The sequence below is a fragment of the Gigantopelta aegis genome, chromosome 15 (genome assembly GCF_016097555.1).
Source record: "Gigantopelta aegis isolate Gae_Host chromosome 15, Gae_host_genome, whole genome shotgun sequence".
Taxonomy (NCBI): domain Eukaryota; kingdom Metazoa; phylum Mollusca; class Gastropoda; order Neomphalida; family Peltospiridae; genus Gigantopelta; species Gigantopelta aegis.
In genome coordinates this window covers 37,499,605-37,526,900 of record NC_054713.1, presented here as the reverse complement: position 1 = coordinate 37,526,900, position 27,296 = coordinate 37,499,605, and the positions used below count along the sequence as shown (strand labels likewise).

At 37.5% G+C, this 27,296-nt stretch overlaps 1 protein-coding gene across 2 annotated transcripts in view; it reads right to left on the bottom strand.

Moving 5' to 3' along the window:
* The window catches only part of LOC121389652 (arf-GAP with coiled-coil, ANK repeat and PH domain-containing protein 2-like), a 93,981-nt gene that overhangs the window by 10,113 nt on the left and 56,572 nt on the right, over positions 1–27,296 (bottom strand). For both annotated transcript variants that reach the window (XM_041521295.1, XM_041521296.1), the window contains 9 exons: positions 21,452–21,552; positions 18,101–18,253; positions 17,450–17,561; positions 15,852–15,949; positions 13,512–13,637; positions 10,163–10,327; positions 7,444–7,658; positions 3,583–3,699; positions 531–766 (listed from right to left, as the gene is read on the bottom strand). In XM_041521295.1, coding sequence (XP_041377229.1) covers positions 531–766; positions 3,583–3,699; positions 7,444–7,658; positions 10,163–10,327; positions 13,512–13,637; positions 15,852–15,949; positions 17,450–17,561; positions 18,101–18,253; positions 21,452–21,552 — 1,323 coding nt within the window. The remainder of the gene's footprint in view (positions 1–530; positions 767–3,582; positions 3,700–7,443; positions 7,659–10,162; positions 10,328–13,511; positions 13,638–15,851; positions 15,950–17,449; positions 17,562–18,100; positions 18,254–21,451; positions 21,553–27,296) is intronic.

Sequence of the window (27,296 nt, the reverse complement as noted above, 5' to 3'; positions counted from 1 at the left end):
AAAATGCTTGTATGTACATTAATAAAAAAAAATTCAATAGTGATGTAAATAGAGGATTCGTCACGTGTATTTTTTAATATGGAAAATATCAACCAAGTTTATGTGAATCGGTATTTGTCAACGCTCTGCCAAGACAAATACCAATTAACTAGACGAGGTTGATATTTTACATATTAAAAAACACGAGTAGTGAATTCTATTAATCCTATAACACTTCTAAAATAACATTTTAATTAATTGTTTAGTAAATCACAGTACTAAAGTTGCTGCCATCAATAATATGACATCATGATTAGCACAGATTAGTTTGACATCACGGATTTTAAACAAATATTTGAAAACATTACACTCAGGTGATACGGGTCTTGTTGGCCTGTAAGCAAATGACCCATCCACAGCAACACATTACCTAGAGACCTTGCAAATTTGCGTACCATTATTAACCGGGTTAATAAAGTAAATTATCACATGGGATAAGTTATAGGATAAATACAGCTACATGTCTTCTTTAAACTTGCACATTGACTCACAGTCTCGACAGCCTTCATTATGGGTGTTTTGTTGTCGTCGTCAATGTTGACCCAGTTGGGGTCGGCCCCGTGTGCCAGGGCCTCGAGCATCACAGGCAGATTGCGCGCCTCTGTCGCCTTGTACAGCAGCATGTTGGGGTCGAGTTTACTCATGTCCTCCCATGACGTCGTCGACTTCCGGTCCTCACAGTCGTCGGTCTCCGTCGACGAGTCTTCAGAACTCTCAAAATCTAAACCTAAAACACGCACGGAATAAGGAAATTATTTGATGTTTTTTTTTGGTTTTTTTAAGGAAATGTTCTTCTTCTTTTTTTAAATCAGGATACCATTTAAACCAAAGAGTTAAAAGTTTGTTTTGTTTAATGAAACCACTAGAGCATGTTGATATATTAATCATTAGCTATCGGGTGTATAGGTAATTAAGCTAAGATGTTGATGAAATGCATATCCCTAACATGACCATGTTCCCTGCTCATCAAATATATTTATTACCACATAACATCTAGTAATAGAGAAACAAAATAACTAAACAAAAAATATTTAAAATCCATCTACACACATTTACAGGGTACTTCTTTTTAGTTCTCAGGAAAACTTGGATGGAAGTGTGGTGGTGGTTTTATTAATAGAGGTGTGCATAATGGTAACAAAGGTGGTGGTGGTGGTGGTGGTGGTTTCATGGTAGATATAAAATGGTGATTCAATTGTCATGGTGATAGTGGTGGTGGTGGTGGTGGATATAAAAGTATAAACAGTAATATTTGATCACTAGTTCGTGGTGAGGGAATCGACATGTTGACTCATGCTTATAAAATATTTTGCAATGCCAAACTTTCTCAAACTAACAGCTGTACAATATAGAAAAAAACATTACCTGCACGTTCCCATTTACAGTTATGGTAAACAGTTTTACAGCATCAACATACCATTAGCTGCCAATTTATTATGAAAATCAATACACAAAACTCAAGAGTTGCTTATGCACTATGCTGTAGTCTGTCTTTTCGATATGATTACCAATTACAACTCACAACAAGCTGTTAGTGGCACTGACCCAGTTCAATTGTATGTATGTACCACTGTGTTTAAATACTGGTTTAACATTTATAAGCATATTAAATCTCCAGATATAATATTCATCTGTGAGCATTCATCCATCCATCTATTCATCCACTCATCCATCCACAGCCATACTGACTAGACTAACCCATCCATCCATCACTTCTCCAGAGCACCCAAACCTATCCACCCATCAACCAATCCATCCATCGAGAACCTCACCCACCAAGACCAACCCATCGATCCATCCAGCCATTCAACTACAACCCTATCCACCAGATCAAACCATCCATCCATCCCTTCACCAGCCCACCCACACATCCATCCATCCATCTATCTTTCCATCTACCCATCCATCCACTCATCTATTCATCCACAATCCTTCAATTCATCTATCCATCTATCTATTGACCATTCATTCAACCACTGAAACCACTCCTTCATCTAACCCTCTGTACATCCATCCATCCGTTCATCCATCCATCCATCCGTTCATCCATCCCATCCATTCATCCACCAATACCTTCATCCATCTATCCAACCATCTAAGCCACACACATGTACAGAGAATGAATGAATGTTTAACAACACCCAGCACAAAAAAAACAAAAAACATGGTTATTCCATTTTTAAAAACAACACTTGACAAAAGCGTGGTGCATTGAAAGCTGAACAAGCATAAAACTTGCTGACAACACAGTTGAATATATGCCACAAAAACGAGACTAACAGGGTACACTGACTAATTAGTCTTAGACACATAGTCTTCAGAGGAAACGTGCTACATTTTTTTTTACTGTAACATGTTAATGATCATCATTACAGTTTTGACAAAACTATCCTAACCGGATGTGAGCGAATATTTTAGAAATCATTGATTTCAATTGTGGTTATGAAATTACATATCATATCATCAAAATAAATGTTTAGAATATCAGTGTCTGTATAAACAACTTGGTGTTTTCAGGTCAGATGTTTGCAGTTAATTTGGCCGTCATTATTATGGGCATACAACCGGATGCGAGCGGTTGATTGGTATCCTAACCGGATGCGAGCGTTATTTTAGAAATCAACATATGGTATCCTAACCGGATGCAGCGAATATTTTAGAAATCATTGATTTCAATGTGGTAAAGATGCGAGCGATGTATCCTAAAATCCGGATGTGAGGATGCGAATATTTTAGAAATCATTGATTTCAATTGTGGTATCCTAACCGGATGCGAGCGATTATTTTAGAAATCATTGATTTCAATTGTGGTATCCTAACCGGATGCGAGCGATTATTTTTAGAAATCATTGATTTCAATTGTGGTATCCTAACCGGATGCGAGCGATTATTTTAGAAATCATTGATTTCAATTGTGGTATCCTAACCGGATGCGAGCGATTATTTTAGAAATCATTGATTTCAATTGTGGTATCCTAACCGGATGCGAGCGATTATTTTAGAAATCATTGATTTCAATTGTGGTATCCTAACCGGATGCGAGCGATTATTTTAGAAATCATTGATTTCAATTGTGGTACAAATCATTGAAATCAATTGACTTTCAATTGTGGTATCCTAACCCGGACACGTGCAACACAACATATTTATCTATCACGCCTTACGTGTGCCATTAGGATACGGCAATTGAAATCAATTATTTCTAAAATAATCGCTCGCATCCTGTTAGGATATAGCTTCATTATGAAGAAAATGAACAGTGACTGCTACAAATATCAGAACACGACCGCAAACACATACAGGTATTTGTATTTTAAACAAGAAAATGTATTTAATATGATGTAATTTTAGTCACCAAAGAGACTGTTACTTGAAAACATCTTACAATGGCCACAAACTCAGGACAACAGTACTTTTTTTATAAAGGAAACAAACCAATAATAACAAAACAACCGATCTACAAGTTATCGAACACACACAAAAACACCAGGTTGTTTTTCTTTTTCTTTTCTTTTCTGTTTTTTTCCCGAACAAGAATCTTACTTTTGTTGAAATCTGCGACAGACTGAATGTCTGTCCCGAACACGAGGACATCCGGTGAGCTACTCCCTAGACCACTGTCCGAGTCTTTGGTGCAAATACTGGACACAGACAGCACGGCTGAAACACGAACAGGGAGAAAACAATTGTTAGAGGAGGTGCTGGGGGCATGCTCCATGCAGTGTGTGCATGGGGGTGGGGGTGGGGGGGGGGGGGGGGGGGCACAGAAATATATTGGAGTATTTAGAGTCCCTAGACCACTAATATTATTGCTCCCCCCCCCCCCATACATCCAAGTTTGTTTTATTTAATGACACCACTAGAGCACAATGATTTATTAATCATTGGCTATTGGATGTCAAACATATGTTCATTTTGACAGTCTTAGAGAGGAAGCCCGCTACACTGTTCCATTAGCAGCAAGGGATCTTTTATATGCACCATTCCACAGACAGGATAGCACATACCACGGCCTTTGATATACCAGTCGTGGTGCACTAGCTAGAATGAGAAATAGCCTAATGGGACCACCAATGGGGATCAATCCTAGAATGAATGTTTAATGACATCCCAGCACAAAAATACATATCGGCTATTGGGTATCAGAAAGGTAAGCACATACAAATATTATTTATACAATTATGTAAAACCACAGTGTAAAGAACTGTGAGAAAAGTATAATACAATACAGACATCAAGCTAGGTATATTTTAAAACTTTGTATAGAAATCAAAGTGTTTTAGAATCAATTCTGGGAGATATTTAAACGATTCTTCGATCCTAGAATGACAGCCGATCAGGCAAGTGCTTAATTATGACCACTGGGCTAAGTTCTGTACCCCCATACATCCAAAACCATGATCATAGGATATTAAACAATCTTCCATTTCATACCATGCTGATGTCCCGAGTGAAATAATTTTCAGTTGACACGAGCTTTAGAGAGTAACAATGAAAATTATTTCACGAAGGACATAAACATGATATGAAATGGTAGCGAGTTTAATATCCTATTTATTACCCATAATCGAAGTGTTACATCCCACTTGGCGTTCTAGTGGGACATATCACTTTCATATGTACCAAGATATTTTTAACCATTCGGGCAATAAAGAATATTCTACAAGCCTACTTGAGGCGGAGGAGAGGGGTATGGATCTGACATAAAGAGTTAGTGGATTCTAATCCCCACCCCAAAAAAATTTCCAACCCATAAAATAGGGCACCCTAAGCCTGGGACTAGTCGGCCTGTGTCTTAATACAGTTTTTGGTGGGGGGTTTTGGGGGGAGAGGTCTTTTTGTCATTTGTAACAGCTATTCTGAATACAAATACTGAAGCTCAGTATTCAAACTGTAAAGTGATTTTTGGGGTTGTTTTTACTGAAAATTATTGCATGAAGAAAAGCTGAAATCAAGATCAAAATTTGGAAAAAATCACACCTCTGTAAGAGAAATATCTCAACGGATATGTATTTTTTCAACTTGTCAAATAAGCCAGTTTTAACATTTGAATTTTATCAACATAAATGTTAATACCATTTTTTTTTTTTTTTTTTTTTTTTTTAAATTATCTCTGGACAAAATAATATTGGGTATTTTGACATTTACACTTGTAAATTTTTTGTTTTTTACTTCTAACTGAGCAAGGAAATGTTTTACTTAATGACGCACTCAACACATTTTATTTACGGTTATATGGCGTCAGTCTAACTAAGCAATCAGAATAAACATTATTTTTAATTTGGGGGGGAAAAGTGACAAATATCAGATTGGAGTACATACAATATCGGAAAGAAATGTTTGATTTAACGACGCACTCAACACATTTTATTTACGGTTATATGGCGTCAGACATATGGTTAAGGACCACACAGATTTTGAGAGGAAACCTGCTGTCGCCACTACATGGGCTACTCTTTCCGATTAACAGCAAGGGATCTTTTATTTGCGCTTCCCACAGGCAGAATAGCACAAACCATGGCCTTTGTTGAACCAGTTATGGATCACTGGTCGGTGCAAGTAGTTTACACCTACCCATTGAGCCTTGCGGAGCACTCACTCAGGGTTTGGAAAAATCCCATGCCTCGACTGGGATCCGAACCCAGTACCTACCAGCTTGTAATCCGATAGCCTAACCACGACGCCACCGAGGCCGGTATACAATATCGGATGCAAAAACTGCATTGTAAAATTTCACGATCCACAAACTACTGGAGAGTAGAAGTGCCATTAGTGCATGGGGGGGTTGGTGCTGACTAAAATAGCTTTGAAACAAGTGGTGCTAGTTAGTACTTAAAGAATGCGACAAAGATTTCACCATAAAAAAACTGGATAATTAATTAAGTAATTAATTACATATACATACATGTAAGTAAAACAATTGACAATAATTTTATCATTAAATATAAAACTGGATAATTGATGCAATACACACGTAAGTTAAAACAATGAACAATATTAGCATTTAACACAAAGTAAGAACAGTTGATAAATGCTATATGCAACATGTAATGAACAAAACATCTTAAAGGTTAACTTTGTAATAAAATCACCACGACTGGTATATCAAAGGCCATGGTATGTGCTATCCTGCCTGTGGGATGGTGCATATGAAAGATCCCTTGCTGCTAATCGAAAAGAGTAGCCCATGAAGTGGCGACAGCAGGTTTTCTCTCATTATCTGTGTGGTTCTTAACCAAATGGTTGACGCCATATAACCATAAATAAAATGTGTTGAGTGCATCGTTAAATAAAACATTTCTTTCTTTATAATAAAATTGTCAACTAAGAGCCGTACAGTTTAAAAGTATTTTACTGTTTACTTTGTATTCTCAATAATGAGTAAAATGTGTTATTCCTACATTTGCTTTAAAGTAAGCATTGTAAATTGTTTTACAAAATACCTACGCCAAATGTTCCAAATTTTATCGGAAAACAAGGACGCCTTATAAATGATTTCATTTTAATGTTTTCATTATGTACAGCATAGAAAAGATCTAGGAAATTATACAAATGAAAAAAAATGTTTTATTTAACGACGCACTCAAATCATTTTATTTATGGTTATATGGCGTCAGACATATGGTTAAAGAAGGAGGTAATGTTTTATTTAACGATGCACTCAACATATTTTATTTACGGTTATATGACGTCAGACATATGTTTAAGGACCACAGAGATATTGAGAGAAGAAACCCGCTGTCACCACTTCCATGGGCTACTCTATTCGATTAGCAGCAAGGGTTCTTTTATATGCACCATCCCACAGACAGGGTAGTATATACCACTGCCTTTGATAAACCAGTCGTGGTGCACTGGTTGGAACGAGAAATAGCCCAATGGGCCCACCGATGGGGATTGATCCCAGAACGACTGCAAATTGAGCGAATGCTTTACCACAAGGCTACATCCCATCCTCTTATACAAATGACATTACTATTCAAGAGAAATGCATACGAACTACGTCATTAATCAAGAGAGTTAATTCTTGGTCATTTTGCCTTTTAGCCCCCAAAAATATTTTATTGCAGGATTTTCAATAATTTTTATAAAACTTAAACAGCCTTTATTGGAAATGAAAACATACGTAATATCATTTCTTAATATTTGATTACAACCTGAAAAAAACTAATTTTTTTGGTCTGGTTTTAATTCTATTTTATTATAAAGTGAACCTTTAATCTAGACAAACTGGCATAAAAAAAATAAAAAAACGCTCTTCTGATGAACTGCATACCAGAACTAATAAAAAGCTGAAATTGGATCAATAGCTGTAAAACTTGCATCCCTGTATATCTAACAAATCTGAATGTCACAGAATGACCCAACCTGATCAACGACCTTTGACCTTTACAGGTGACTGACCTTCCATCAAGCCGCTGGTGACGTCGTCCGAGTCTGACTGCGAGATGACGTCCTCTTTCGAGTCCTCCTTCACGATCGACTGCAGCGACTTCTTCGTCTTTTTGCGCACGCTCCAGCTCCGGATTTTGTTTCCGGTCTGGTTCTTCGGTCCGGGCAGGCGACTCACAAACGACTTGTCCACGTACTTGGCTCGAATCCACGCTTCACGCACACACCTGGCAGAACATGTCAGAGATGTCATATTATTTGTATTATATTAATAGACAGGGTTTCTGCCAGAGGGTAAAACGGGTATGGTGCCATACACGAAACATTTTGCAGATTTGATTTTTTTTAAAGTTAACCTTTTGAAAAAATTAAGTAATCTTATCATTAATGTATAATTTTCTGAACCCTAATTCTAAACTTAACCCATTTCTTCCTGGAAAAGACCCCCCCCCCCCCCCCCCCACTCCATACCCCCTGCTGACTGTTGCATTCAATTCCATAGTGCCATACCCAAAAATGTTTTTCTGGCAGAAACACTGATCGACCACCTGTTATTTATTTTAGGTTCATTGTGAACAAAAAAAGGTATGCACAAGCTGTTTGAATTTGCAAAGACATTCACACAAACTTTAGCCAAGCTTTTTTTGTTTATAACCTGATGCACCTAAGAGACTATCCTTATAATAATATATTAATTAAATTTGAAACATTCTTATTAATAAAAACACACACAAAATCAATATTATATTTTGAATTCTTTCTTTGTTTAGTTTTTTTTGAAAGTAATGTCCGATTTCAATTATTAACAAGAGTACAGGTGAGCTACGTGATATGCCCATCAGCAGTTTGATGGAAAGAAAGAAAGAAAGAAATGTTTTATTTAACAATGCACTCAACACATTTTATTTATGGTTATATGGCGTCTGACATATGGTTAAGGACCACACAGATATTGAGAGAAGAAACCCGCCGTCACGTCATGGGCTACTCTTTTCGATTAGCAGCAAGGGATCTTTTATATGCACCATCCCACAGACAGGGTGGTGACCTTTGACATACCAGTCGTGGTGCACTGGCTGGAACGAGAAATAGCCCAATGGCCCAGTTTGATGGAAAACCATAGATGTTAATGAATATGTTACGGGTATGATTCAATTCTATTTATGTGAAATTTTTGCAATGGGATGGATGAACAGTTTATTCTGGACCAACTACTCAGGATACTGTATCCACTGGAGAAGGTGTTGTCTCCTTAATGAAGTCCTGACGTCTTCAAAGGCTAAACAAGATTTTCCTATCATGTTCAGAATATAAAGAAATTATTTGATTTATTTGTATCACAGTGACCTAGTAATTGTATGTGACACACAACCATCCCAAGTTGTTCCTACATGTGAGGTTTGATGGTCCTGTATGCAAGATATGATCTGGACAAGGATTTACTGTTATGTGCAGTAGACCATGAAAAGTAGGTCACAGTGACCTAGTAATTGTATGTGACACACCGCCATCCCAAGTTGTTCCTACATGTGATGTTTGATGGTCCTGTATGCATCTGTATGCAAGATATGATCCGGACAAGGATTTACTGTTATGTGCAGTAGACCATGAAAAGTAGGTCACAGTGACCTAGTAATTGTATGTGACACACCGCCATCCCAAGTTGTTCCTACATGTGAGGTTTGATGGTCCTGTATGCATCTGTATGCAAGATATGATCCAGACAAGGATTTACTGTTATGTGCAGTAGACCATGAAAAGTAGGTCACAGTGACCTAGTAATTGTATATGACACACCTCCATCCCAAGTTGTTCCTACATGTGAGGTTTGATGGTCCTGTATGCATCTGTATGCAAGATATGATCCAGACAAGGATTTACTGTTATGTGCAGTAGACCATGAAAAGTAGGTCACAGTGACCTAGTAATTGTATATGACACACCTCCATCCCAAGTTGTTCCTACATGTGAGGTTTGATGGTCTTGTATGCATCTGTATGCAAGATACAGGTATGGTCCGGACAAGGATTTACTGTTATCTGCAGTAGACAGTAAAAAGTATGTCACAGTGACCTAGTAATTGTATGTGACACACCACCATCCCGAGTTGTTCCTACATGTGAGGTTTAATGGTCCTGTATGCATCTGTATACAAGATATGGTCTGGACAAGAAAAGGTTCACAGACGGATGTACAGACGGACGGACATTATAGATGGGCATATAAAAACAGCTCTAATAGTGAAAAACATTGTAGTGTTAAAAACTATGGTTTGTCACTTTAAACAAGCATTCTGACAATACTGCTAAAGAAATACATGTCTCCAACTGGCTCAACACATTTTCGCATCTCCTAAATTCAAGGGCCATAACTGAGAAAAATGGGTAAATTGTCATAAAAGTAAAACTTGATCTGTAACAGAACATGATAAAGCTATACAAAAAATTCCAGCTGAATATTTTATGGCATTGCAAAAAAAAAAAAAAGAGTCTGGAATTTGGTTTTTGTTTTGAATTTTATTTTTGTATATGTGGGACAGATGGACAGATGGACAGACAGACAGACAGACAGACAGAGATGAAACCTATAGCTAGCCCCCCGCCCCCCCCTGTGGTTGGACTGGTAGGGGCCTAAAAATATTATATATAATCTCTTACCGGTTAAATACTCTATTAAATAAAACTGAACAAAAGAGACAGAAACAAGACTCCAGTTATAAGACTGCTTATACCGATTACAATCTGGTGTGGCCCGGGTTGCAATGGTTTCGTCTACATGGGCTTCGTATACTCTGTTGATGACATCGTTTCCCAGTTCGGCCATGACCTTCACCAGTTCGGGCTCCCACGCGTCCAGCATCACGGACCGGACCTTTGACAGATGTACTCCAAAACTCCTGGACAAATAGAAAGAAAAGGAATATCTCTTTAATGACACCTCAGCATGTTATAACAGTGTTCACCAGCAAAGGCAAGTAATCACTGCAGCTCCCTTCCACACTCACCTGGAACATTATGTCAGAGATGCAAACTGATCGCTTTGCGTAAGATGTTAACATTGTACATCGCCTGTTTTAGTAACCGCTTTTACTTTTTTCTTCTTTTAATATTAGTTTTTAATCAACACAGAACATTCTGCTATATTCTCTGTGCAATTACAATTGTTTCTGGTAAAATATACTCTTCAAAAAAAGAAACGCAAAAGGGTACAAATGGGTTATAACTCCGATTTTATGTTTCCTACCGGTTCATGCTTTGTGAATATAAGGTCATTGCATGTCCCAAACACATTCCCACGGTTACATTCAATAAAACGCAGCTACTGTACAATAAAGTTCCAAAATGTGAATATTCGCAAAAACGCAGCCACGTGCAAACCATGTCACCACTGCACGTGCGTTGTCTGCACGTGCAACATGAACACCGACAGTATAAAAGTGCAGGGTGTTCGCTTGCCTGGCCTCTGTATCTGGCCGACAGTTGACAATCCATGACATGCCACGTCTCAGTGAACCGCAGAGAAACAATGCCATCGGCCGACTAGACGCAGGCGAATCCAGAACGGCCGTTGCCAGGGCATTCCATGTGTCCCCAAGCACCATCTCCAGACTGTGGGACCGTTACCAGCAACATGGATCAACACGTGACCTCCCTAGATCCGGTCGACCACGGGTCACTACCCCCGGGCAGGAAACCTACATCCGGGTACGCCACCTTCGGGAACGATTGACTACTGCCACCTCCACAGCCGCAGCAATACCAGGTTTGTGCAGGATATCCGACCAGACCGTACGGAACCGCCTACGTGAGGTAGGAATTCGTGCCAGACGTCCAGTTCGAGGTGTCATCTTAACACCACAACACCGTCGACTCCGACTGCAGTGGTGCCAGATTCATCGACAATGGCCTCAACTGCGATGGAGACAGGTGTGGTTCAGTGACGAGTCCCGATTTCTGCTCCGACGTCATGATGGAAGATGTCGCGTGTATAGGCGTCGTGGTGAACGTTATGCGGCAAAATGCGTGCAGGAAGTGGACAGATTCGGCGGGGGTAGTGTCATGGTGTGGGCAGCCATCTCACACACTGGCAGAACTGACCTGGTCCACGTGCAGGGCAACCTGAATGCACAGGGCTACATTGACCAGATCCTCCGGCCACACATCATTCCAGTTATGGCCAACGCCAACGCAGTGTTCCAACATGACAACGCCAGGCCTCACACAGCACGTCTCACAACGGCTTTCCTACAGAACAACAACATTAATGTCCTTCCTTGGCCATCGATATCACCGGATTTGAACCCAATTGAGCATCTATGGGACGAGTTGGACCGACGCCTCCGACAGCGACAACCACAGCCCCAGACCCTGCCCGAGCTGGCAGCAGCCTTGCAGGCCGAGTGGGCCACCATCCCCCGGGACGTCATCCGTACTCTGGTTGCTTCAATGGGCAGGCGGTGCCAGGCAGTTGTCAACACACGCGGAGGCCACACCCGGTATTGACTCCAGATGACCTTGACCTTGGTGGTGTGTCCTATCACTTACTCACAATGGACTAGAGTGAATTGTGAACAATCCTGCAACATTTGGTAATTATCGGACTCACCATTCAATAATTAAATCAATTCTCCAAATGTTACGACAATGTGGTTTTGCGTTTCTTCTTTTGAAGAGTATATTAAAGGTTTGTGGAACATTTTATGATGGAATTTTTTAGATTTGTTTGGTTTTCGCATGCAATTAACCAATGTTTGTCTTCATAAAGCTATTCAAATATGTGACATAATTTGTATTGATTTAATGCTAAATGGTTCTGTGCCGCCGAATAATATGCAAATAACCAATTTAGGCTATAAACCGATATTCAATAAAGTGGATTAGACTGTATATTTCTTTTGAAACTTCATGTGATTGATCACCTAGCACCATTTCAGGAGTGATCTTCAGCACACATTAATTTTGCACAAGACGAAGACTGTTATACACTTAAAGTATGGAATTGTGATTTTAAAATCTTTTTTCTGTTAATACACTGCCAATGTGCAGTACTATAGGGTTGTAGAAGCCGTAATGAACTTGTATGTTTCTATCATCAACAGCATTCATTGGATGCCATTACTATTAAACATTACTGTTATTGTAACACTTTAAACCCCTCCCCACAAAATAAAAAATGATTGTAAAAAAGACCAATAATTATTGTTTAAAAGCAAAGGATTTTTTTTCATACCTATCAGCTAAATATAGTTTTTTTTATTCAAGCTGTGTCTGTATAGGACAAATCTTTGGCATGTCCACTAGATATTAAATAACAAAGACCACCAACACAACACAACCGCATGATGAATTCTGAACAGTTCAGGGCATTACCTGGCCTAAAAATAAGTGGGGTGGCAGTACCAAAATGAATCAGGGCACAACAATAGTAGACTGTTTGTCAGATAATATTTGTGGGTAAGAAATCACAACAAGAGAGATCATAAGTGTCCCTACTAGCAGAGCTCGAAACTCGCCAAAATATACTCTTATAAAAAAAGTAGGGGAACCTGAAATATTAATGTTACTACCAACTATTAGACCGAACATACGTTTTGACCACAGACATCCTAGTAAAGAACGTTCAGGTCTGTTTATCAACACACCGAAACACATTCCAATGTTAGCACGTGCACCACGCAGTAACCCTGTACACGTGCGTGGGGTATCATTCTCGATTTTGATAATTTCCAGGAAGGTCGATTAATCACTGTGGAACATTATTTCTGTCAATCTTTTTAATTCTGTTGATCACACAGTTGTTATTGTTTTGTTTTTAGTAATTTTTATTGTTTGAATTTGTAATTTACTGATAAAAAAACGTCAACTTTCAAATTTCACTTCTGACCCCAATCCTCCTTCAAGATCTTTGTTGGTCATAAAACAAAAACAAAATGAGGGCAGAGTGATAGGTCTTATCCAGGTAAAACAAAATAGCTCTTCTGAATTAAAAAGGGCACATTTTCGTATTTTTCTGGAGTTGTAACTGCCCCCTCCCCCATCCACCCCCACTAGGTATGGCACTTCAACATCATGCATTCTTACCTGTGAATACCTGAGCACTCTATACAGAGGATAATACCGAGGTTAATACTGGCCCAGCAGGGTTGTGGAGATCTGCAGTCACAACACACATCGTTTCCGGGTATTGACATCAGCTGTGTCAAACGTCTGTTAAAAAACATAAAAAGTGGCGATTTTAATTTTACAGTAAAACAACACCCATCGTTTCCGGGTATTGACATTAGCTGCCATGGTACACATGTATGTACTATCCTGTCTGTGGGATTGTGCATACAACAGATCCCTTGCTGCATAAGAACATATATAGCGGGTTTCCTCTGATGACTACAAGTCAGAATTACCAAATGCTAAGACATCCAATAGCCGATGATTAACTAATCAATATGCTCTAGTGGTATCATTAAACAAAACAAACTTTGACATCAGCTGTGTCAAACGTCTCTAATAAAAAAACAAAGTCAAAGAAAATAGATTACAATTATAAATCAAAGCACAAAATAATTTTAAAATATTGTGGGGTTTTTTCAATTTTCAGAAAGATAAAAACTGGCAGTTTCATTTTACAGTAAAACACAAATCATTTCCTGGTATTGACATCAGCTGCGTCAAATGACTGTTTAAAAAAATATAGAAGAAAATGGCTTACAATTATAAATCAAAGTACAAAAGAAAAATAAGATTTTTTTTCTTCACTTTTTAGAAAGATAAAAACTGGTGATTTTAATTTTACAGTAAAATGACAACTATTATTTCCTGGTATTGACATCAGCTGAGTCAACTGTCTGAGAAAAAATAAAGTCATAAAAAATAGCTTACAATTATAAATCAAAACTTAAAAATTTTATTTAAATTTTTTTAAATGGTTTACAATTATATATCAAAGTACAAAAGAAAAATAAGATTTTTTGTTTATTTTTCAGAAAGATAAAAACTTGTGATTTGAATTTTACAGTAAAACAACAACTGTTATTTCCTAGTATTGACATCAACTGTGTCAACCGACTAATTAAAAAGCAAAGTCAAAGAAAATAGCGAATTATAAATCAAAGTACAAAAGCACATTTTTATTCACTTTTCAGAAAGATAAAAACTGACGATTTTCATTTTATAGTAAAACAATTAATATCATTTCCTGGTATTGACATAGCAACAAAAACCACAATGACACAGATACTGATGGAATGTTTAGCATAACTTTAACACTAACAGGGGGAATATTCGTGGGAAAGGTTGTAAAAAAGTCTCACAAGGGTAAAAAAATACAATGTAATTTTGTGGTGAAAAGTGTTTATGACTTTAAAATACATATACACAGAAACTAGAAAATGTATGAATTACACTTGAATTTTGTTTTGTTATGTGGCATTTTATTCAGAAATAGTTATAAATTGTGAACCAAAATGAACAACCTTTTTGCTTATTCTATATTATGCAGATGCTTTTAAAAGCTCTAAAATGATAACATGGCTGGTTCTCTGCTGTTGATATATTTCAGTTTCACAAGCAAATCAGCAAGGTGTATACTACCAAATCAAATCCCATAGACGACAATAGTAACATATGTGGCTAAAACTCCTACCTGCACTGCAGCGTATCAATCGACATAAACGCCACGGATATAAATACTACCACCCCTCACACATAAAGTGAATCAAGCTGCTCGTTTCTGAGATAACGGGTAGCATCTATGACTACCCTAGTTCCGCACAAAATTCAAGAACTTTTTTAATACATGTTTCAAGCACAAGGCTACTTGACACATTGGTACTAGATGAAATAAAATTGCATATTTTTTTTACCCAGATGAAACTATTATTTTTTACAACCAACACACTCACATTTATAACCAATCACAGGACTTGTGGTGTTCACTTCTCTATCAAAAGTTTGGTGCACCTCGAATTTTGACCCAGCCAGAAGTTATTTGGTTTAGTACTACCAGCAAGGTGAATTTTTTGGAAAACAAAAAATCTGTTTCCCCCCCAAAAACATATTTTTTGATTGGAAAGCTGTCATTAACATTCTGTTTTGAAAATGACAGTTCATACTAATGATCAAAACACATTCCTACAATCCATAGGTATGGTAGAACAACTCTGAGTCGTTTTGTTCAAGTACGGCTAGGCATCGTTTATTTAGCATACCCTATACTAGAGCACATCTGTGTTCAGGAAAGGATAAAAAGTGTTTACATTGTTCAGTTGACCCCAGTAAAGACTATTATTAGGCATTTAAACATTAAATATTTCAAGACTGTAACAGGTTACATGAATGACACAAATTAATGTAAAACACAAGTATAGGTTATAGGATATGGATGACCTAGACCTATAAGAAAGGTCAAATAAAGGAGAAACTGACATCTGAGACTTGCTCTGTTTGGGTTGAGGGGCTGGACTAGGATTTCCATTTTCTGTGTCTGCATTTCCTCCGTTTGATGTGGAGCTCTCTTGTTCATCCTGTAACCATCAAATAACAGGGATAAGCAAATGTATTGAAGCATATAACACAAACACGCACGCACGCACGCACGCACGCACTCACACACACACACACTACATACACACACAAGAAACAATACATCTAGTTTTCTTAGACACCCATTGGTGAGAACATAATACGCCATTTTTGATAACACATACTTGTTAACACATATATGTGTGATAGCATTTTAAAGACACACGACTGGCTGCTCCTAGGTGATAACCAGGTCACAATTGCCATACCACTCAATGCAAAACAAACCTCACAGTCTAATCAATCACTCTGTGACATATATATTAGCCTGGACTTGTCAGTGATGCACAAGTTAACGATAAGTGCTAGGGCCATAAAGAGGTTTTAGTTAGAAAATGTGTTTAAATTTATTTTAAAACAATTCTTTTCAGGATATGCAACAAATAGAATGCTACATTCATGTTCGTTAGTTACCATTTATCTTACAACCTGTTGTTTAAAAATGTATCCAATTTATTTTTGCTCATTAGACATGTTTTAAAAGTATAACAAAGTCAGCTTCAAAATGACCGTGTCCCGTTCTCACCATTTCTTCCTGTGATCTACATGTCTATTTAACCCTTTCAATATGGACAGAATCAACTGTTTCCGACAAATCATATTGTTAAAAGTGTAACAATGTGTGCTTCAAAACAACCCTGTCCCGTTCTCACAATTCATTTCTGTGATCTACATGTATATGTAACCCCCTTCCAGGGTTTCTGCCAGAAAGAAATGTTTAGGTATGGCACTATATAACTGAATATTTACAATGTGTCAGCTGCATGTACCTGCTGTCCTCCAGAAAGAAAATGGGTTAGGTTTAGGTTTAGTGTTAAGAAAATCATACAGTAATGATAAGAGTCATTAATTTTGTCCAAAGGTTAACTTAAAAATAAAAATCTGCTACAACATTTGGGTATGGCACCATACCCATTTTACCCTCTAGTAGAAACCCTGCCTTCAAATGGCAGTTTTAAGTGATTCTGACACATCATAATGTTACGAGCATAACAATATTTTGTGCTTCAAAACGACCCTGTCCCGTTCTCACCATTGATTCCTGTGATCTACATGTATATGTAACCCCTTACAATATGGCAGAGCCAAGTGATTCCGACACATCACAGTGTTAAGAGTGTTAACAGTGTAACGTGTGCTTCAAAACGACCGTGTTCCTGTTCTTACCATTGATTCCTGTGATCTAGATGTACAATATTTAACCTCTTAAACTATGGGCAGAGCCAACTGATTCCGACACATCACAGTGTTAAGAGTGTTAACAGTGTAACGTGTGCTTCAAAATACCGGTGTCGCCCGTCTCACCATTGATTCCTGTGTCCTACATGTACAATATGTAACCCCTTAATATATGAACAGAATCAACTGATTCTGTCACATCATAATGTTAAGAGTGTTAACAGTGTAACGTGTGCTTCAGAACACCCGTGTCCCCGACTCACTAGTGACTCCTGTGCGTGCATGGTCTCGCGGTAAGCCCGGTTGATACTCTGCTGAATGGCGCTGATCCAGAACTGACAGTCGGCGTCCGAGTCAGCCTGCATCACGTGATTCCTGGAACAAATTTAACATTTAAAAGAAAGGAATGTATGTTCATGCAGGGCAGGATCTAGCACGGTCGCAGAGGATTAACCTATGGTACTATGGTTGATGTTTTCCTCCCTGTTGCAACTAGAGAGTGGGACGTAACCCAGTGGTAAATATGCAGATCTTTTGATTTGTCTAAACAATCTTGGGAATGACAGAAATCGCCTACGGTCAAAGTATTATTTAACGACACACTCAACACACTTTATTTACGGTTATATAGCGTCAAGACACAGATATGAAGAGAGGAAACCCGCTGTCACCACTTCATGGGCTACTCTTTTCGATCAGCAAGGGATCTTTTATTTGCACCATCCCACAGACAGAATAGCACATACCACAGTGTTGATAGACCAGTCGTGGTGCACTGGCTAGAGCGAGAAATAGCTTAATGGGCAGACTGATGGGGATCGATCCTAGACTGACCCTGCATCAAGCGAGCGTTTTTACCACTGGGCTACGTCCCTCCCCGAATTAATTACGAAGCACTGTGATAACCAGCTGACCTGGTGGGCGACATGACCTCGAAGCAGAACCGCCGGTCGATCTCGATGACGGGTTTCACGGAACACAGCCTCAAGTCGTCCTCCATCACTGTGAGAGAGTCCTTGGAACGCTTCCGGTACGTCAGCTGACGATTCTCCACTATAAACCATCGCCTGAAATACAGGGAACATTTTGTTCAGCATTGTGTCGCAATTAGCTACGCAGGTTTCAGAGATTGCTACACAGTTTTAAAACATTAAACAGTACTTGCTAAACAATTTTCAATTAACTAGAAATATGGCTTGTGGTCATTTGCCCCCCCCCCCCCCCCCCCCCGACACTTGCCCCTTTGCTTACTGAGAATCTGGTCATTTGCACCCCTGCTCAATATTTTTCAATTTGTTTTTAAAAACATGTATGCATGTGTAAATTATTTAATATTTTTCTTAATTATTGCAATTGAGATACATGAAAACATGAATATCTGGCTTCCTTATCTGGGGGGGAGGAGGGGCGCACAAATGACCCGGACCCTAGAAATATAGCCAATCAAGATTTTGAATGCAAATGATTCCTGAAATATAAACAAGAATTCTGCAGAATTTAATGGTCTCACCTACCATAAACTTATTCAGTGTCACTGATAATTAATTGCATGTTTAAAAATAAAAATAATAATATACATGTAAACTTAAAAAAAAATTCAATAAACAAATTCAATAATAATAATTACAAAAATCATATACATTGTGATAAACATCCATGGGTGCAACTACAAACAGAGTTTAATTGATTTAGGGGTTAAAGTTTGTGTGAAATGGATTCAAACCTGACATACAGGATGCAGAGCTCTACAACAAATGTAGATGAGATATTTGGCCAATGCAGCTCAAGGCCTCATGTTGTGTCTGATTTATGTATGTATGCACATGTGTGTTTGTGCAGTTGCTAAATGACACTACTAGAGCACAATGATTTATTAATCATCCACTGTAGAATGTCAAACATTTAGTAATTTTCACGTATGATATGTAGTCTTTGAGAGGAAACCCGCTATATTTTTCCATTAGGAGCAAGGGATCTTTTATATGCACCATCCCACAGTCAGTATAGCACATACCTAGGCCTCTGATATACCAGTTGTGGTGCACTGGTTGGCATGAGAAATTTAACCCAATCGGCCCACTGACGGAGATCAATTCCAGACCAAGCACGCATCAAGCGTGCATTTTATCTCTGGGCTACGTCCCACCCCTTTTTGTGTGTGTTTGAGCAGATGTATGTTACACATGTATGTAAATGCATGTGACTTTCATGTGTGTTCATGTATTTTTATTTTGTGTGTGTTTTGTCAGCTAGTGTGCATGCAAGTTTTGTATATGTGTGTGTGTCTGTGTGTGGGTTCATATATATGTGTCTGTGTGTATTACTGTGTAAGTACTTGTGTGTATGTGTGTTTGTGTGTGTCCCTGTGTTAACGAGTTTTGTGAGTGTGTACGCAAGTTTTGTATTTGTAAGTGTGTGTGTCTGTGTGTGGGTGCATATATGTCTCTGTGTATTTCTGTGTAAGTACTTGTGTATATGTGTATGTGTTTCTGTGTGTGTGTGTGCATGTGTGCATGTGTTAGTGTGTGCTTGTGTTTTGTACATGCATGCATGTGTACCCATCGCACCTCAGGCAATCACTCTACCACTGAGCCACATCCGGCTCCGTAAGTAGACAACACCTGCTATGATTCATTTTCTCGAAAACCGATCCCGTACACAATTTCAGTTATCAACAGCTCTAAACACATTTATGTAAGAATTCTCTTATCAGCGATCAGACTCAAGTATTACAGTGCATGAGCAAGACATATTAATATAAATAAAATTAAATATGATTCACACCTGCCCAGTGAGAAAAGTCTAAATGAGAACTTGAATACAGAAAAATACAAGTGCCGACCATAAGACGAAGTGGATTGTTTATGTGTTAACTCCATGTGTGGTAGACTGCACTAGATAGAGGCTGCTAGATAAGAATTTCACCATTTTAATTTATTTTTATGCTTGCATGCCATTCAAGTTCAACAGAATAGAATAGAAGAGAAGAGAAGAGAAGAGAAGAGAAGAGAAGAGAAGAGAAGAGAAGAGATGAGAAGAGAAGAGAAAACAGAACCAGAACCAGAACCAGAACAGAATCAGAAGAGAAGAGAATAGAACAGAATAGAACAGAATAGATGTTTAACGACACCACAGCACTAAAAATACATCAGCTATTGGGTGTCAAACTGTGGTAAATGCAACAATAATGTGATGAGAAACATCAATATAAAAATTAAAAAATTACCAGAAACACAGTGTAAAGAACTGTGTAAAAATACAAAAACAACAGATAGGTAATTTTAAAATTTAGAATAAAAGTCAGTATCCATTCAAGTTCAAGTATAAAGAATGAATTAGTGAGAGAGAGAGAGTGTGTGTGTGCGTGTGTGTGTGCACGTATGTGTGTGTATGTATGTGTGTGTGTGTGTATGTATCTGTGTGTGTGTATGTGTGTGTGCGTACGTGTGGGTGTGTGCGTGCGTGTGTGTGTATGTATGTGTGTATGTGTGTGGTGTGTGTGGTGTGTATGTGTGTGTGTGTGTGAGTGAGTGAGTGAATGAACATTTAACATTAGTTTGTTCTGCTAAAGCAATACACCAGTTACTATAGTCACAGGGAATGCCTTTTTTCATACTATGGAATTTACTACAAGCTATTTATTTTTGAGCCGATTAGTTTCTAAATTGTACACAAAAGTGGTATTTTTTGTTGTTATTTCCAAAACAAGAACTTTTCTTCTTATGTCAAACCAAACTGAAATTATTTACAAAAAACATTTATGTAGGATGGGACAGCCTATATATATCACACGGATTCCTTAATTATCAGCTACTGCATGTCAAACATTTGATAATTACGTGTAGTCATAGAGCTATTAGGAAGGAAGAAGGAAATGTTTTATTTAACAACGCACACAATACATTTTAATTATGGTTATATGGCGTCGGACATATGGTTAAAGACCACATAGAGAGAGGAAACCCGCTGTTGCCACTTCATGAGGTACTTTTTTCGATTAGCAGCAAGGGATCTTTTATATTCACCATCCCACAGACAGGATGACACATACCACAGCCTTTGATATACCAGTCGTGGTGTACTGGCTGGAGCGAAAAATAGCCCAATGTATTTTAGTAGGAGGATGGGACAGACTATATAGATCATACTGATTTATTAATTATCAGCTACTGCATGTCAAACATTTGATGATTACAACATGTGTAGTCATAGATCTATTTGGAGCCCTATACTAAATCCAATATAAATAATGTTAAGTGACTGACCGAACCCAAGTGCGGAAAGCGTTGCTGGTGCGTCTAAAGAGATATCCTTCAATGTCTGGCCCCTCCTTCTCAACCTTGCTGCTGTCCGATCCCAACAACTCCTGTAACAAGAAACTCATATTAATATACTCAACAACGAAAGTTTAGCTAATGTTAAAAGAAATGGCATAAAATTTCTAAATGAACCTATTTTTATTAATTAGTATTCACATTTCAGTGTTCAAGATTAACGGTATCCCGATAACAAGGGGATACCAGAATTTAATTTTGGATACCAGACTTCAAGAACCCAGTATCCCACTGCCATGGGATGCCATATAATACTAAATTCTCAGGTGGGATACCAGATTTTGAAATGTTAGTATCCATTTGGGATACTGGCCAAGAAATTTAATCTCGAACACTGTATTTACAAACAACATGAACTCACTAACCTTTGTCTGAACACAACAGGAGGACCTGGGTTTTTTTTAAAGTTTATTCAACCATGGCAAATTTAGACATCATAAAAGATATTTGCTGAATTTTTGTTGTTGAGTATATATCAAAACATTTATCTGAGTCTGTAGATTATGAAAACCAATGATGACATTGCGGCAATTTAGTGCGGGCTGAAATATTTACCTTTATTTGGGGTACCCCCTCCCGGAATTTTTGGGAAATGAAATCTCATGTAATCACAGTAACCTTATTATTTGATTTAAATAGCTAAATTGTATGATGTTATAAGTTATGTTATGATCCTAGACCGAATAAGCATACATGTAATACACAGAATAAAATATACAAGGTTTTTTTGTTTTTTTTGTTTAATGACATCACTAGAGCACACTGATTTATTAATTATTGGCTATTGGATGTCAAACATTTGGTAATTCTGACATATACTTTTAGAGAGGAAACCTGCTATATTTTTCAATTAGTAGCAATGGATCTTTCATATGCATCATCCCACAAACAGGGTAGCACATACCACAGCCATTAATATACCAGTCATGGTGCACTGGCTGGAACAAGAAATAGCCCAATGGGCCCACCATCTGGGACCGATACCAAACTGACCATGCATCAAGCGATTGCTTTACCACTGGGCTACGTCCTTCCCCCAGGATACATATAACACACAGAATAAAATAAACAAGGATGGGCACTAAAGATTTTAAGATAAAACATGCAAGAAAACATTTTATCCTCCCTCAATCTCTCAAGTCTTACATGACCAACCCAAGCACACCAGTCTTTTCCTGTAAGATATCTTAAAAGATACCAATAATACTTTTGTAAGCTAGATGCTGTTTGTCACACCAATAATACCTTTGTAAGCTAGATGCTATGTTTGTCACACCAATAATTTTTAACCTGAAAAGTTAAACGTTTGTTTTGTTTAATGACACTACCAGAGCACATTGATTTATTTATCACCGGTTACTGGATGTCAAACATTTGGTAATTGTTTAAACATGCAGTCTTAGGGGAAATCTGTTACATTTTTCCATCAGCAGCAAGGGATCTTTTATGCACTTTCCTTCATACAGGACAACACATACCACACCTTTGATAGAAACCAGTCGTGGGGCACTGGATAGGACGAGAAAAAAAACAATCAGTGAATGGGTCCACCAAGGGGTTTTGATCCTATGATGCAACCACCTCAGGCGACCTCTCTCGATTGGGTTAGATCCTGGCACCTTCCGGTATGATATACGAGATAACTATAGGCTGCAAAGTAACCAGGTTCGCATCGCAAAAAGCGATGCAAAATCTTGCGATCTCGATGCAATATTAAAACAATGACTAGCAGTTTGCGATGCTTGTGTTTTTAATAGCCAAATTTATATTTGTATTGAGATCGCGGGAAAAGAACACATTGTAGGCTAGTGTGCAAGTGTGGAGGTTGGCTGTTTTTTTTTAAATCTCGATATACAACCTTCAGGTGTGTGCCAGTATTTCGAATAGAAAATACTGTCCAATATGCGAAGGATGTTCAATATTTTGACAAGAACAGTGACGTAGGCCTACTAGTTGGTACGTCATCAGGGTAACCTAATTTGCAAGCGACTATGACATGTATATTGAAACTAACAGCATTCAAATTGCCTCGGCAAATAACATTCCGGTAAAATACGTATTGATAATGTTTAAGAATTGTTCATTTTCATAAGTAAAAAGCAACACCCTAATTTAGGCTTACTTTGTTAATCGATCGAAAGAATACTATTTTTAAGTTGACCTGTGTCAATCAGGTTGCACGTAAACGCGATCAAGTCATATTGAGTGGACATGACAAAAGGTTTAAAGTGTTTAACTGTTGACGGGTGAAAAAAAGATCTAGATCTTGGGTCAGAATGGCTGCAATATGAATGCTCCCAAGATCAAAAACATGTAGTCAAAATCACGTGTTTCGTATGCACCGAGGATGTCGGAAAGAAGGTATGACTGGAATGGCAATAAAAAAGGACAATGTCGTAAGTCAGTATAGTCAATAAAAACAAGCAATTTTATTGAAAAGATTGTGTTTTATTCATTTTTACTCATTTTATAAAAGTGCTAATCAAATTCCAGTAGTTGCTATTCAATTCTTCATCCAGTAGGAAAAACTGCTAATCAAAATTTACAAATCAAATTGCACCCTGACCTGTAACATTACATTTGTCATACCAATAGTTTTCAACCTCAAATACATCAAGTATGTTTGTTTCCTTATGTCTACCAAGACAGGAAACTTATTTCCTTATACACTATAGTTAAGTACTGCACTGTATCGGAACTAACAATGTAAAATCTAATTCGTAATTGAATCGAAAGACAACAAATTAAGCAAGGTAAAGTACATGCCATAAGACAGGTTTGTTTTAGTATTCAAGGCCCGAAAGTAAGTTTGCTTCTCAAATTTCAAAATGTCGGAAACTGAGAAGCAGATCTAAAAAGCGGCCTGGAAACTGGACAATTTGCATGTATTAGATTTATAGCATGACATTATTCATAGAGTTATAATGTGAATTTTTTCAACAGCCATACAGAAAATATAAGAAAAGACAAACACAAAAACTTATGATTTATATTATCATTCTAGAAAATGAGGAAATTTTCTGGATATAATTATATCTAGAATACTGTTAAAAATAAGGTGGAAAGCAACAGCACTAGATCACATTGATTCATTAATCATCATATAGTCAGCGAGGAAAGTTTGTTTGTTCAATGACACCACTACAGCACATTGATTTATTAATCATCATATAGTCAGCGAGGAAAGTTTGTTTGTTTAACGACACCACTACAGCACATTGATTTATTAATCATCATATAGTCAGCGAGGAAAGTTTGTTTGTTTAACGACACCACTACAGCACATTGATTTATTAATCATCATATAGTCAGCGAGGAAAGTTTGTTTGTTTAACGACACCACTACAGCACATTGATTTATTAATCATCATATAGTCAGCGAGGAAAGTTTGTTTGTTTAACGACACCACTACAGCACATTGATTTATTAATCATCATATAGTCAGCGAGGAAAGTTTGTTTGTTTAACGACACCACTACAGCACATTGATTTATTAATCATCATATAGTCAGCGAGGAAAGTTTGTTTGTTTAACGACACCACTACAGCACATTGATTTATTAATCATCATATAGTCAGCGAGGAAAGTTTGTTTGTTTAACGACACCACTACAGCACATTGATTTATTAATCATCATATAGTCAGCGAGGAAAGTTTGTTTGTTCAACGACACCACTAGATCACATTGATTTATTAATCATCATATAGTCAGCGAGGAAAGTTTGTTTGTTTAACGACACCACTACAGCACATTGATTTATTAATCATCATATAGTCAGCGAGGAAAGTTTGTTTGTTCAACGACACCACTACAGCACATTGATTTATTAATCATCATATAGTCAGCGAGGAAAGTTTGTTTGTTCAACGACACCACTACAGCACATTGATTTATTAATCATCATATAGTCAGCGAGGAAAGTTTGTTTGTTTAACGACACCACTACAGCACATTGATTTATTAATCATCATATAGTCAGCGAGGAAAGTTTGTTTGTTTAACGACACCACTACAGCACATTGATTTATTAATCATCATATAGTCAGCGAGGAAAGTTTGTTTGTTCAACGACACCACTACAGCACATTGATTTATTAATCATCATATAGTCAGCGAGGAAAGTTTGTTTGTTCAACGACACCACTACAGCACATTGATTTATTAATCATCATATAGTCAGCGAGGAAAGTTTGTTTGTTCAACGACACCACTACAGCACATTGATTTATTAATCATCATATAGTCAGCGAGGAAAGTTTGTTTGTTCAACGACACCACTACAGCACATTGATTTATTAATCATCATATAGTCAGCGAGGAAAGTTTGTTTGTTTAACGACACCACTACAGCACATTGATTTATTAATCACTGGCTATTGGATGTCAAACATATAGTCATTTTAACACAGTCATAAAGAGAAAACCTGCTACATTTTTCCATTAGTAGCAAAGGATCGTTTATATGCACCATACCATAGACAGGATAGCATATACCACAGCCTTTGATATACCAGTAATAGTTCACTGGTTGAAACAAGAAATATGAAAGCAAACGCTGCTTACATGTATAAAGCAAAATTGCACATTTTGAGTTACATTATAAATTTGTTTCCTGGCTCCTGTAAATTTCAAAGCCTTAGTTATATTGATATCTTGTTATATTGTAGTGATGTTCCTTTATCCTGTAAATGTACGTACATGTATGTGCTTATTCAATTGACAGAATATTAGTGATTTCCAAATTTCTATCTCTGTGCTCTAATTATTCCCCAAGCAGAAATTAAACCAATTTCAACACCCTTCAAACCATCTGTGCATTTATATATTTAGTCACAAGTGTCAACTGAGCATGAAAACAAGAATAATGTTTATGTTTAATGACATCGAACACAATAATTTATTATTCATCGGCTCATGGATGTCAAACATTTGGTAATTTTGACATATAGTCTTAGAGAGAAAACTCACTACATTTTTCCATTAGTAGCAAGGGATCTTTTATATGCACCATCCCAGTTAAAGTTTGTTTTGTTTAACGACACCACTGAAGCACATTGATTTACGAATCATCGGCTATTGGATGTCCATTAGTAGCAAGGGATCTTTTACATTCACCATCCCAATGACAGGATAACACATATCATGGTCATTGATATACCAGTCATGGTGCACTGGCTGGAACGAGAAATAGGCCAATGGGCCCATTGACAGGGATCGATCCCAAACCCACCACGCATCACGCGAGCACTTTACCAGTGGGCTATGTCCTGCCCCATTATATACATGTGTATCTAGTCACAAGTGTTAAAGGTACAGATAAGACAAAGATAAAAACTTTATTGCCTGTAGACATTCCACATACAGAACTGGATGCAAAACATATGCACAAACAAGACACAAACAAACATACTATTCTAAGGACTAAATAAGGACTAATTATGGACAATACATGTATAATCATGAACAAATTTGCATACCGCACCAGCACAGGCTGGATTTTAGTTTTGCATAATAAATATAAATTTTACATAAAGGTATATGACGTGAACCTAGACAACACTATGTACAATGTACAACAGAAACATTTTTTGGGTGGGGCCATTCTTTTGTTATTGAGTGTATGTGAGTTGCCCTCTGCGTGTTACGGCCTATATTAATTACAGCAGTAAAGAGGTTTTTCTGCCCAGTGTACAGATTTCCCAGTCAGATCAATATTGTACACTGTTGACATTCCTCCCAGTGATATTTGTTTTGTGAGAAAATATTCTCTCTC